The sequence below is a fragment of the Mesoplodon bidens genome (genome assembly GCF_964165515.1).
Source record: "Mesoplodon bidens genome assembly, chromosome: 17".
Classification (NCBI taxonomy): domain Eukaryota; kingdom Metazoa; phylum Chordata; class Mammalia; order Artiodactyla; family Ziphiidae; genus Mesoplodon; species Mesoplodon bidens.
Window position 1 is genome coordinate 14,288,690 of NC_138174.1, and position 14,074 is coordinate 14,302,763.

A 14,074-nucleotide genomic window follows, 5' to 3' on the forward strand; every position below is an offset into this window, starting at 1 on the left:
AAACCGTAAGTACAGGTTCTCCCTCCAATTAAGCTTTACCAACTTAATCTTTATTTACTCCTTTTGTATTCATCACTCCAGCAAAAGTATACTATGTGTAGTTTCCCAAATGCACTCCACAATTTCCCACCTTTGCAGATTTTTTCTCTTTTCCTGAAAGACAGCATCAGTATTTTATATTAATTACATCAATATTTTAATTTTATTCTGTTATTAAAATGATCTTCATCCTCACAGGCCCATCATATACACTATCTTTACACTTTTCTTCATCACATCCACCCTCAAAAAACTATTTTTTATCTTGACCTTTCCTGGGCTTTTGTAATGCCATGTTTGTAAGTCTTACAAGGCATGTTGTACTGATATTTGGCATCTTTGCTCAGTGGTCTACTGGCTTCTACATGCTTTCTTAATTATCTCACTGACTCCCATACCTTTATGATCACCATATACAGACGAGTACAAAGTTTATTCCTTGCCATGATGTCTCCTCAAATGTGGCCATCACATGCCCGACTACTCGCAAGACAGCCCTAATGCCATCTCAACAGTGTTCAAAATTGAAAGCATCCATATCCCTCAATGCACCTTGACCCCCCTGAACTCTTTTTTGAGTTACTGACAGGACCACAGACCCACTCCCAACACCAGGTCCTGATGATTTCACCTCCTTAACACGTTCAAATCCAAGGCCTCTTCTCCACTGGGATTGCTGTTTTAGTTTCGACCCTCATTTTTTCTCACACAGATGGGACATTAATTTCCTAATGATCATACCTCTTTATAAACCTACTTTATAGAAGGGGCAAAAATTGCACTGTTTAAACCCTTTACTGTCTCCCCATCATATCAAGTTGAAGTCCAAGTTCCTCAAAACAGCCTAAGGAGGACCTGGTCTGCCAGTTAAGCTCACAAAGTTCAATAGTAGAAAATAAGGGTGAAAATCTAAAAGTGCCCTGACTCCAAAGCCCTCCTGAACCCAAATCCCTTGCTGCTCGTAGTGGGTTTGCCAGCTCTTCTTCAGCAACAGAACCCAGGGGGCAAAGTTGAATCTGGATCTATCAGCAATAAACACAAGCAAATCTGTCTTCGTTTTGCCTCATTGGTTCCCTTACATGATCATGGAAAGCTTTGGTGGCTTGAAGCAAAGGAAACACATTCCTTTACATTCCAAACCACAAACTCACAAAATCCAGATAATTGAAATTTCACTTCATCTCTGAGAAGATTTATATAATTTAAAAATATCCAGCAGGATTCATAAAAGTCATGGCAAGAAAAGAGCAGGTGAAAGTGGAACCTTAGATGACAGAATGATAATCAAAGGGCTAAACAAGAAAATATTCAGATAATTAGCATTTGTGGGCAACAATGGTTTAATCATGATTAAAGCAGATTTAAGATGGTTTCATTTTAAGTAATATCAACTGTCAGTCTGATAACAACTCTGTGTGTGTGTGTGTGTGTGCGCCTGTGTTGTTTCTCTCTCTCTTTTTTTTTTTTTTGCGGTACGCGGGCCTCTCACTGTTGTGGCCTCTCCCGTTGCGGAGTACAGGCTCCGGATGCACAGGCTCAGCAGCCATGGCTCACGGGCCCAGCCACTCCGCGGCATGTGGGATCCTCCCGGACCGGGGCACGAACCCGTGTCCCCTGCATTGGCAGGCGTACTCTCAACCACTGCGCCACCAGGGAAGCCTTGTTGTTTCTCTTTTAAGTGTTTAAAGCAAAAGCCTAAAATAAATGAGGCTATCTCTTGAAGAGGAATGTTTAAGGTAGGGAAAACCCTATAACTTCTTCTACCCATGTTTACATTCTTTATCCTCTTATCCAATCCAATTCAGTAAACAAGAATCTTTAACTCCCATTGGGGCAACCATATAACCATTCGATTCAAAGTGTTAACAACAACAAAAAATTAACCATTTTATATAGTCCAAATTTTAGCCAAGCCTTTCTTTTTAGGAAATCTCAAGAGATGCCTCATTCTATAAATCAGGCTTAAGAATCAATGTTTGTGATCACATACATAAAACATTATAAATATAATAATTAAATTAAAGGGAGGGAAAAAATTAATTAATTAAAAAATATATTAAAGGGAGGGACTTCCCTGGTGGCACAGTGGTTAAGAATCCGCCTGCCAATTCAGGGGACACGGGTTCGATCCCTGGTCCGGGAAGATCCCACATGCCACGGAGCAACTAAGCCTGTGCACCACAATTACCGAGCCTGCGCTCTAAAGCCCGCAAGCCACAACTACTGAGCCCGCGAGCCACAACTACTGAAGCCCGCATGCCTAGAGCCCGTGCTCCGCAACAAGAGAACCCCCTGCAAAGAGAAGCCTGCACACTGCAACGAAGAGTAGCCCCCGCTCGCCGTAACTAGAGAAAAGCCCGCATGCAGCAACAAAGACCCAACATAGCCAAAAATAAATAAATAAATAAATAGATTTATTTTTTAAATTAATTTATTAAAGGGAAAAGATATGAACTGGACAATGATATTTTACCATAGGACAAGGAATTCCTAAGTAGCATTTGTGTCCTACGTAAGTAATAGTCAGATGGCAAAATAGTAAGCTTTCACAGAAATACCTGACAGTCACCTAAAAGGAAACACAATCAAATATTAAATAAAACATTTAAGACACAGAGCAATTTAACAAGTTACTCATCTAAGGCTCAGAGTTGTAGTAGTGGATTGTTTGCTTTTTAAACTTTGTGTGTGTCACAGTGTCCATTGGGAATCAGATGAAAGAATGATTCCTCTTTCCAGAAATGGCTACAATGCACAGGAATGCAGGGCCAGATGTAGATTTCCTACGAATGATGAATTAAGAAGTCCTAATTTAGAGGTTCGAGTCCTATGCTCAATAAACTATTACATATTATGTGCATTGCCTATTACTCAAAAACCTCTCTTTAAAAAGCAAAAGCTTCCAGATGGCCAACAGGCACATGGAAAGACTCTCAACATCACTAATTATTAGAGAAATGTAAATCAAAACTACAATGAGGTATCACCTCACACCAGTCAGAATGGCCATCATCAAAAAATCTACAAACAATAAATGCTGGAGAGGGTGTGGAGAAAAGGTAACCCTCCTACACTGTTGGTGGGAATGTAAATTGGTGCAGCCACTACGGAAAACAGTACGGAGGTTCCTCAAAAAACTAAAACTAGAGTTATCATATGATCCAGCAATCCCACTCCTAGGCATCTATACAGAAAAGACAAAACCTCTAATTCAAAAAGATACATGCACCCCAGTGTTCACTGCAGCACTATTTACAATCAAGACATGCAAGCAACCTAAATGTCCATCAACAGATGAGTGGATAAAGAAGATGTGGTAAATATATACAATGGAATATTACTCAGCCATAAAAAGAGAATGAAGTAATGCCATTTGCAGCAACATGGATGGACCTAGAGAATGGATGGACCTTACTTCACTTACTTACTAAGTGAAGTCAGACAGACAAACACAAATATCATTTGATATCACTTATATGTGGAATCTAAAATACAATACAAATGAACTTATTTGCAAAACAGAAGCAGACTCACAGACATAGAAAACAAACTTATGGTTAACAAAGGGGAAAGGGGATGGGGGAGGGATAAATTAGGAGCTTGGAATTAACAGATACACACTACTATGTAAAACAGATAAACAACAAGGGCCTACTGTATAGCACAGGGAATTATATTCAATATCTTGTAATAACCTATAATGGAAAAGATTCTGAAAAATAATGTATATACATATATATACACATATATACATATATATATATATATCTGAATCACTTTGCTGTATACCAGAAACTAATAAAACATTAGCAAATCAACTATACTTCAATAAAAAAGTCAATGTCTAACCAAAAAAAATACATATAAAATATTAAAAAGGAAGGTTGAAATATTTTTCCTCTATTTCTAATTATTCAAACCATAGATGTTTCCAGGCTTAGTTCAAAACCTACATATGGGTCCATGGCACCTTCTCTGATCATTCCAGAGAAAACTGAGGTTTGGCATCTTGACAGAAGACATACAGCTTTACTACACTCCATCTGTGTCACAGCAACAGAAGGACCACGTTACAGAGGGAAGAGGGACATGAGCTTGCTCCAAGCTTTTGACCTCTCTAAACCTCAGCTTCCTCATCTGTGAAACGGGGCCAATCCTCCCTTACAAAAATGTGGTAAAGATTACAAACAAAAGCGTCCAGCTGACAGTGAGTATATAATAGATCACAATTCCTATTATTTAGATTATTCATCCATTTTAGTGTGTCTGATCTTGTCCTCCCAGCTCCACTGCAGAGCAAGCTCTGGCATCAGGATTTAGCTGGATGATGACATACCGAGGTTCCTGTGAGTTGAGACTCTTCACCAGAGGCTGGAAGCTTGGAGAAAGGGTACAAGCAGGATGTGGCTCCTTCCTTTACCAGGGAAGGAGGAGGGTCTAACACATTTCCATTCCATTCTCTCCTCCCCACTCTGCCTCATCAAATGGAAACACAATCATGGCCACATACATGGGTGACCAGAGAGGTACGTTCTCCTTCCTCTTCCTGAGGGTAGCAGAGCACAAAGCATAAACATGAAGGCAGAAGGATAAGATAAGCCCTGGTCTGTGATCCAGCTAATGCCCACAGCCCATCATTTCAGAAGCTGCTGATACATGTACTTGCGCTTGACACTTTAACACATAGTTAAGTGATGACCGTTTCTTAAATACACTTTTCCCAGGCCACTAGCGTTTCATTATCTATATAAATTTAAAACCACGATAATGGAAATCCACAGATGGTCCCATCATTTTAGTCACATCTTCCTCCTTCACTACAAAATCTTTATGTCCAAGGATCAAGAAGTACAAGAGGCCAGTTTAACCTTCAGAAAGTTCAAGGTCCCGGGGCAGGGAGGACACCAGGATGGTTCTGGAGGGAGTGAGGGACTTCCTCGAGGGTCCGATGTGCACGGTTTCTCCCTGTGGCTCACTTCCAGCCATTGGACAGCCCGGGGGGAGGCTGCCGGCTCCTCCCGACCTGCAGATTTACTTTCAGTGGCTGAGGATCATCTGTGCTAACAAGTCTGATTAGAAATCACCAATCTACTTTCAAATCTGCCGCATAGGGGCCAACATTCACTTTCCACTCAGGTTTATGTTCTGTGCGAGCAGCCCTGGAGGGCATCTCTCTTCCTTCTGCTTTATTACAATTCAATTTTGCTCGTAAACTAAACCTACTCCAGGGGATTTCTTAAACAGAAAGGTTTCTCTTACCTCTTCCTGGGACCGGTGACTCTTTGGCAATTCCATTTTGAACTTGTTCCTATGTCTCCAAAACCAAAGAGGAAATAAGCTCATTGGTCACTGCTCTAATTTATAATCATTTAACCAAAGCTCATACCAACTAAATTTGGGTCAAAATGATTGACTGGTGCAACACAGCTAAAGTCAGTAACATAAATACAAGCGCTGTGGAACAGAACAGATTGCTCAGGTTGGTGGAGTCTACTGCTTTAGATTTTATGCTAAGAAAATTGGTGCAGGCTGACTTCAAAGACAGTAAATTAAGCATCAGTTCACAAATTTACAAAGACAGTAATTTACAAACGCAGTAAATTAAGCATCTGTCACAAATTTGTGGTGTGACAGATACTAGTATTAGGTACTCGTCCTCACTGTTTCATTAGGAATCAAAGAAGCAAAGCTTTCATACTGTTAACTAGAAATGAAAGAATAGAATATGTTTAATTCACAAGCAAAAACAGGAAGGACTGGAATTCAAACTTCTGGCTCTTTCCTGCCTTACTGCAAGGCCGCTTCACAGCGCACAACCTGTGCAACCGTACAGGGCCACCATCGGGCTCAATGCTCTGCTGTCACCACCTGGCGATTCTTAATGTTTGAGCAAGGGGCCCTGCATCTTCCTTTTGCACTGGCATTATGTCACCAGTCCTGCATGAGAGGTGTGAACATTATTAATCTATTGTCCTTCCCTCCTTACAAACAGAATAGAAGTCATTCAATCATGTATTCATTCAATGGCTATTTGCCGAGACCTACTGTGTGCTAATGGGAGAAACTCTAATATGACAGGTATATTCATTATCCTCATGGAGTTAACAGGCTAAAGAAAAAAAAACAGTGAAAACGATAACATTTAAATAAGAAAAATGTTTAAGTTCTAAACTGACCTTTAAAGCTTCAACGAAAATTCCACGTGGCAGTTAAACAGGATGTGTTCCCAAAGTGAAGAAATACACCCACCTCTGCTGCTCCTCTTAAAAAGCACCTGTCCCTTCTCTCCCCCAGGCCACACACTGAGTGACAAGGCAGCACCCCTCTGAGCAAAACTGAGGTAGTGGACACTCGAGGACCGACTGAATTCACAGTTTCAGGAAGTCATTTTACAAATTTGGAAAAGTTAGCATCTTGGAAGAGAGCACAAGGGCTTCCAAGGACCAGTTAAAGGAATGAAACTCAACGCGCACACACTCAAGTGTTCCACTTGTCTCAAAAGGACCAAGTCCCACCCACCCCCATGAGCTACTGTCCCATTAGTGTCTCTGTGTGTCCCACTGTGATCTACCAGAGGCAGTATGGCATGGTGGCCCTAATGAACGAACATCACAACATCCACATTCGCTCATGGTTTATGGGTATCTCTCCAATCACCCCAAAACTGGTGGCTAGATTTGCTAATATTTTGATACAGAAGCGCGGTTTGGAAACACGGAAGCAAGAACATCCTGGCAGCTCACCAGGTAAGACATGCTCTCCATCGACAAAGACTGAACAGAAGAGAAGGCTGCTGAGCACATTTACCACCTTTAAAATATACCCTGGGGCTTCCCTGATGGCTCAGTGGTTAAGAGTCCGCCTGCCTTTGCAGGGGACACGGGTTCGTGCCCCGGTCCGGGAGGATCCCACATGCCACGGAGCGGCTGGGCCCGTGAGCCATGGCCGCTGAGCCTGCGCATCCGGAGCCTGTGCTCCGCAACGGGAGAGGCCACAACAGTGGGAGGCCCGCGTACCGCAAAAAAAAAAAAAAAAATATATATATATATATATATATATATATACACCCTGAAAGCATGTCTCAACCCATATCACTGACAACTTCTCCTTTTCCTTTCCGGGAAAGAAGCAACCAAGTTAGTTTTTATATAAAGGAAATGGGTGAATCAATCACCGTGGAGTGACAGGACCAAAGAACCCTATTCAAGACCCCTGACAAAAATGACTAAATCAACACAGAGTAAACAGCTGTGAAGTATCTCAGTAACTTTTTCGATGGTTGGCTATGTCAGTACTGTCTGCTGGTTCAAATGTAACTGAAACGGGAACAGGTAAAAGAAGATCATCTTTTGAAATGAACTCGATCAGAAATATTTGCACTTAAACAGGTCTCCATTTTAAGCACTGGGCCATTGGCATCCAAAACAGAAAATTCCACCACATCTGTATTTTCCTATCACGTATGATAGTACCGGACAGAGGAAGTGACCTAGCCAAAAGCAGAAGGGTAGTAATTAACAGTGTAACATAAAGAACACAGGCCAAGCATGTCATGGACCCCGAATTAGAAGCATGCTCACGTGAATACCTGGATTTAAAATTTTCCAGAATGATTTTTAGCAAATCAGCCATCAAATGAATGTAAATATTGTGATAAGTACAGGGTATGCTGAGAGATTACAGCTGAGGGGTGGGCAGTCACACACAGGAGATAGTGTTCCTCCCTCCAGGGCCTCCACCAGAAAAAAAAAAATGTTGGTAAAGTTTCAAGGAAGCTCAAGAAAGGCAGGATTCCTTCAAGCTGTGCAATCAGAGAAGACTTTATGGAGAAGTCAACATTCAAAGCAAGCCCTAAAAGGCAAGTGAACTTGGGGTCTGTGTCTAGGGGAAGCGGAACAGGGCCAGCAAAGGCACAAAAGTGGGACTGAGTGGAGAGTGCAGAAGAAAGATTGTGAAATTCAGTTTGGGCAAAGCGGAACCCACAGCAAGGATGCCAGTGGATGGTAACGTGACAAATGGGGCATGTGGGGCACGGTGTAAATGGCCTTTATCCTACAGGGAGCAACAGAGGAATCTAGAGCAGGAAGGGCCATGACCCCAGGGAAGAAGATGACTATGGAGGCACCACAAGGACGGCCAGGACGGAGGCAGGTATGCAGGAAGGGAGCCCAGGCAAAAGATGGACATCAGCCACCTAGCACGAGTCCTCTGAGCCGTTTGAAATAAATGTGACAGGGCACCATGACATTAAATTGGAACACAATTTAATGCCTTTTTAATTAATGGCTTTTTCATAATTAATAGCTTTTTAAATGGTCACTCAGAGGTCATGACTATCGTAGTAACATGGTTCAATTACACACAGCTACATATTACATTAACTTTCTCATAATACATTCAAGACAATGAAATTTCTCATCCTCCTACAGGCCAGCCTCTGATATCAAAATAAATGACTGTTTTACAGTATGTTCTTCTGTTCTCCTCTAGCCTCAATTTCAAAATACATTTTATCTTTCTCTTACAATGTACTTGGTACAGTTTTCAAAGAATTATATACAAGCATCAAAGATATTTTCTTTTTATTTTGCTCAGTTCCCCCCAGGATCAGAAATGAAAGCTCCAAAACCCCTGAATTGAGCTTTAATCTTAGAGACCATCACTGCAACACATTACTGCAAATATCACTGGCAAGGTTCATTTTGTGAAGATAAAATAACGATCTAGCTGTAGAACCCAATACTGAAGCTGGCTGTTGGTAGAATTTCAATGACATTTTTCTGAGGGAAAGTCCAGTGACCAAAGCCATGAATTTATAAACTCCTTGAAGTCACAGCCTTGTATTATATTTACTTCTTTTGTTTCCCACAGCACGAAGCTGCAGCAGGATTTTAAGATTAAATAAGGAAATCTGCACAAAAGTGTTCTGTATGTTATAAAATGATATATTAAAAGTAGCTAACATTAATTGACCTGGAACTCTAAAGAACTAATTTTCCTTTCAGTTGGTCTCTGTGGTTATTTGCAAAGGATAAAAACATGGACAGGTAGTAATCAGGCTGTGAATACGTCGGGGTGTGTCTGAGGAGAGATAGAGGGTTAAAGGAAGAAACCTCACAAAACCTAAAGATAGTATAGAAAAATACCACCAAGATGGAGAAAACCCACAACATGGGAACATGAGCTAAAACAAACAAGCAAACAAAAAACACTTCTCCAGATGTTGAGAATATCTATTCAGATTGCATCTCAAATTATGATCCACAGGGGTCAAATACAGCTAGTGACAAGGTGTTTACTAGCTCCTGAGTAGTAAGTCACCTGCAGATAAGACTATCACTAGTTCAAAAATTAGTCTGGGAAATGCAGCAGAGTGCAATAGCAAACTAAAATTAGACGAAACTATAATCAAAGTTATTTTAGCTCCTTATAGTTCTTTCTTGGTTTGCTTCTATTCATTATGTTACCCTCACATCTAGAATGCTGCCTAACAGAGAGCAGGGATTCAATAAATATTTGTGTAATGAACGAAGCTTATTAACTTTTTAAGTTAAAGTGTAAAATTTTAAGTCAAATGAACTATTGGTAATGGCCACCGTTTGCTGGGAAGCTACCTTTTCAGGCCTGATATTACATGACTTACACATATGTAAACTTCACAAAAACCCAATGAGTTAGTATCCCTATTGGTAATAGGTGAAGGAACGGAGGCTGAGTCAGTTGCTTTCCCAGGGCCACAAAGCTGATGAGTGGCAGAATTCAACCCTGTCTGTCCAGATCCTGTGTTCAATTGGCTTTACATAACAATACACAGCCAGAGAAAAATGTAAACACAAGAACAAAAAAGTACTAACATTTCATTTTACTTACAGTCTTACAGAAACAGTTTCTTCTGCAATCTGATTGCATGCAAAATTCTGAAGCATCCCATGTGGGGAAAACTTCTGTTATTCTAATCCTAGGCTATAAGTAATGCTACAAAAACAATCAGCCACAACTTACAAGCCTAACAAGCTAAACAGGGAAAGTATGGAGAAATGAAAACATTTCCCTCCTCCAATATCTTCCACCATCTTAAAGTCTCATCAGATTCAGATTTCCAGGTCTGCTCTAAGTGGACTGCAAGATGATTATGGTAAAACCACACCACACAAAGCACGACTGTCTGAAATTACACTGAAATCAAATGTACGTAAAATGGCGCCACACAGAGAAGAAGAGCTCACTGCTGTGTAATTTCATGAAACCTGCTGGGCACCAAGGTCACAGGCAGCCAAAGTGAATTTTAAATGGTGCCGACCAGGAGCCTATAATCAGGATAGCCACCAGTGGGTGGATGAGATAAATAAACTAACCAACTTTCTTCCACCAGGCGATCAAAATAGAATGCCATCTTTATGCATGAGACCAAAAAAATTTTTTTAAGTTAAAATATTCAGCCTTCACACCTCTGCTTTTTCACTACATTTCTAGCCTCTTCCTTCCTCAAGGTGCCTTTATGTTAGGGAACATCATGCAGTGTGATTTTTGTTCCTACCTTGAGTGTTCTTCCATCTATTCCCGGAAAATAAAATCTATTCCTATAAAGCACAAACTTCTCCGTAACCCTGGTCCACCAGCAGAGTAGCTGTTGAGCAGCTGTCACTGTCCAAGGGCAAGCTTAGAACCGACGATTGAGGGACTTCCCTGGTGGTCCAGTGATTAGGACTTCACCTTCCAATGCAAGGGGTGCAGGTTCGATCCCTGGTCGGGGAGCTAAGCTCCCACATGCCTTGGGGCCAAAAAACCAAAACATAAAACAGAAGCACTATTGTAACAAACTCAATAAAGACTTTTTAAAAAAGTGGTCTACATCAAAAAAAAAAATCTTAAAAAATAAAAAAAACTGATTGAGTCAGACACAGCCAGGAGCTTGCCTTCCAACCAGGACAGTCAAATAGTAAAAGAAAGTGTCAGGATATAAAAGCCATGTCTTTTTTTTTTTTTTTTTTGGCTGTGTTGGGTCTTCGTTGCGGTGCGCAGGCTTCTCTTGTTGCAGAGCACGGGCTCTAGGCGCTCTGGCTTCAGTAGTTGCAGCACACAGGCTCAGTAGTTGTGGCACATGGGCTTAGTTGCTCCACAGCATGTGTATCTTCCCGGACCAGAGATCAAACCCGTGTCCCCTGCATTGGCAGGTGGATTCTCAACCACTGCGCCACCAGGGAAGCCCCCCATGTCTTATTTATCTATTTATTTTATTTTATTTTATTTATTTATTTATGGCTGTGTTGGGTCTTCGTTGCTGTGCGTGGGCTTTCTCTAGTTGCAGCGAGCAGGGGCTACTCTTTGTTGAAGTGCGCGGGCTTCTCATTGTGGTGGCTTCTCTTATTGTGGAGCATGCGCCCTAGGCGCGCGGCCTTCAGTAGTTGTGGCTCGCGGGCTCTAGAGTGCAGGCTCAGTAGTTGTGGTGCACGGGCTCTAGAGCACAGGCTCAGTAGTTGTGGCACACGGGCTTAGTTGCTCCGCGGCATGTAGGATCTTCCCGGACCAGGGCTCGAACCCGTGCCCCCTGCATTGGCAGGCGGATTCTTAACCACTGCGCCATCAGGGAAGCCCCCGTGTCTTTTGAAGAGTGACTGAAGTAATACTTTCTCATAAAAGGTTCTCAAAGACACTATAAATCTATACATTTAACCCTGGTCTCTCTCATGAGCTCTGTGCCCATGTTGCCAACTGCCCACCTAACCTTCCACCTTGAAGTCCCCCCGACCCAGAACCACAAACTGTGGATTCAGGAGATGTTCTTTGGTGGATATCCTCCAGGCCCTGTGAGATGTATGTATTGAGTACGCTGCCAAGCAGGGCAGCTGCTGCCAGCCTTAGCCAAACTCGGCTGCAGACCCTGAGTCCTTTCTCCTGGGTCCTCAGCACTGCCGACTGATCGAAAAAGTCAAAAGGGCCGGGTATAGGGACAACAGGAGCTCTGGAATGTCTCACTACTGATCAAATTCCTTCGTAAAATGCTTTCCCATTTGTTGGGGAGTCACATGACCTCCTTGTCTAAGCAGCAGCAGGATCACTTTTCTTCTCCCCCCACCTTGCTTTACCTTGATAAAGCAACGATTGGCTCTGCCTTGATTTCCTTATTTTCCCTACCCTCCAAGTCCCTCAATAAGATAAAGTCTCACCCAACTGCACTTGGAGTGCTTGGGCTTTGCTGTCCCCTCCTTAGACTCTGCGAAATGGAACAGACAAATGTACTGGGGTGGCCAAAAAGTTCATTGGGGTTTTTCTGTAACATCTTTCCAAACTTTTTGGCTAACTCAAAAGATACAAAACATAGGGCGGAAATACAATCAACGTGACTTGGCAAGCCCTGTCTGTGCACCTTCTAGAAGGAGGCTGTGGTTATGAGCAGTAGGACGCCCGCAGGAGGCGTGGCTTATGAGGCAAGGTGACTACAGAGATTATCAAAGAATTGCCTGAATACCTAAGGATTATAGTTTTCTATTTAAATCAGGTAATGCAACCCCTAAAAACAAAACAAACATACAACACACACGAACAGCAGCAAAAACGATGTCCTACCGCACACTCAACTGTAGAATACAGTGACTCCATTGTAGGTCCAATCTAGACATGAAGAGAACATGGGCAGTCCTACATCCACATCCAAGTCAACAGTGCACATATGTGGAGGGGGAGAAATAGTACGGGGAGCTTGGATTGTTACGGGGAGCCAACTGTGGCCAGGAGTGAGAAAAGGCTCTACCGACTTTGACCGTGAACCTATGTCCCCCTTTCCAGCCACATGCACAGTGGAATGCCATGGTCCCGTAGGGACTCCTGGTCTGCCCAGGTGTGCCCAATTCCTCCCAACATCATCAGCTACAATCTGCTACCCATACGGAAGGTACGTTCATACACTGCAGAGAGGACCAACTGGGTAATCTTGTCATAAGGTAACACTGGGGCATGAGTTTTAGGAAAACTCTGGGGCTCACAAGTAGAGATAAACAAACACTAAGAAAGTCATGCCTCGGGCTTCCCTGGTGGCACAGTGGTTGAGCGTCCGCCTGCCGGTGCAGAGGACACGGGTTCGTGCCCTGGTTCAGGAAGATCCCACATGCCGCGGAGCGGCTGGGCCCGTGAGCCACGGCCGCTGAGCCTGCGCGTCCGGAGCCTGTGCTCCGCAACGGGAGAGGCCACAACAGTGAGAGGCCCGCGTACCGCAAAAAAAAAAAAAAAGAAAAGAAAATCATGCCTCATACACAGCAACGCTCACCAAGGAGGAGTATATCAAATGAGGACTGGATTTCCTCACAGAATCATACTATTTTAGAGCTTAAAGGCACATTTCTTTTTTTAAAGAGTTGATTGACAAACATATGGAAACTAACTTACAATGGAATGACACAAGGACATTTCGTGTTTCATGGCCTTTCATGCAAATGACTCATGGCACATAAATAATAATCACTGATAATATTAACTCATAGGTAATAACCAAGGGATAACCAGTTTCCTTTCTTGCTCTGCCTTATTACGCAGCTGTAACTTGACTAACATAAGCTATGACAGGAATCAATTAGGTCTCCTAACTAAAAGATTCCTTCACTATAAGTAATGTACAGCAATGTTCAATTACAAACATGTTGACAATAACACTTATTCTTTATAGATAAAATAAAGGTATAATTGAAAATGTTAAATTTCCTATGAAAATAAGATGTATAAAATCAATCTTACATCTCCTTATGTTTATGTATTTGCACACTTATTACTTCCTGCACTTTTAGGGAGAGAAAAGGAAAATATCTGTTTGTGAGAAGCCAGTAAAGTTCAATGACACGACACTGAGAGTCACTTTAGGTGTCATCAAAACTGCTCCTCTTAGGGCTTCCCTGGTGGCGCAGTGGTTGAGAGTCCGCCTGCCGATGCAGGGGACGCGGGTTCGTGCCCCGGTCCGGGAAGATCCCACATGCTGCGGAGCGGCTGGGCCCGTGAGCCATCGCCGCTGAGCCTGCGCGTCTGGAGCCTGTGCTCCGCAACGGGG

At 42.5% G+C, this 14,074-nt stretch overlaps 1 protein-coding gene across 2 annotated transcripts in view; it reads right to left on the bottom strand.

Moving 5' to 3' along the window:
• Window positions 1-14,074, bottom strand: part of LHFPL6 (LHFPL tetraspan subfamily member 6) — a 207,975-nt gene that overhangs the window by 179,564 nt on the left and 14,337 nt on the right. The window contains exons 3-4 of one of the 2 annotated variants that reach the window (XM_081214788.1): window positions 5,299-5,353; window positions 4,290-4,585 (exon numbers count right to left, since the gene is read on the bottom strand). The exons of the other annotated variant lie outside the window; for it this stretch is intronic. Of the exons in view, the coding sequence (XP_081070914.1) occupies window positions 4,477-4,585; window positions 5,299-5,353 (164 nt within the window). The 3' untranslated portion in view covers window positions 4,290-4,476. Of the gene's footprint in view, window positions 1-4,289; window positions 4,586-5,298; window positions 5,354-14,074 lie in introns of those variants that run through there. 2 annotated transcript variants of the gene reach the window in all.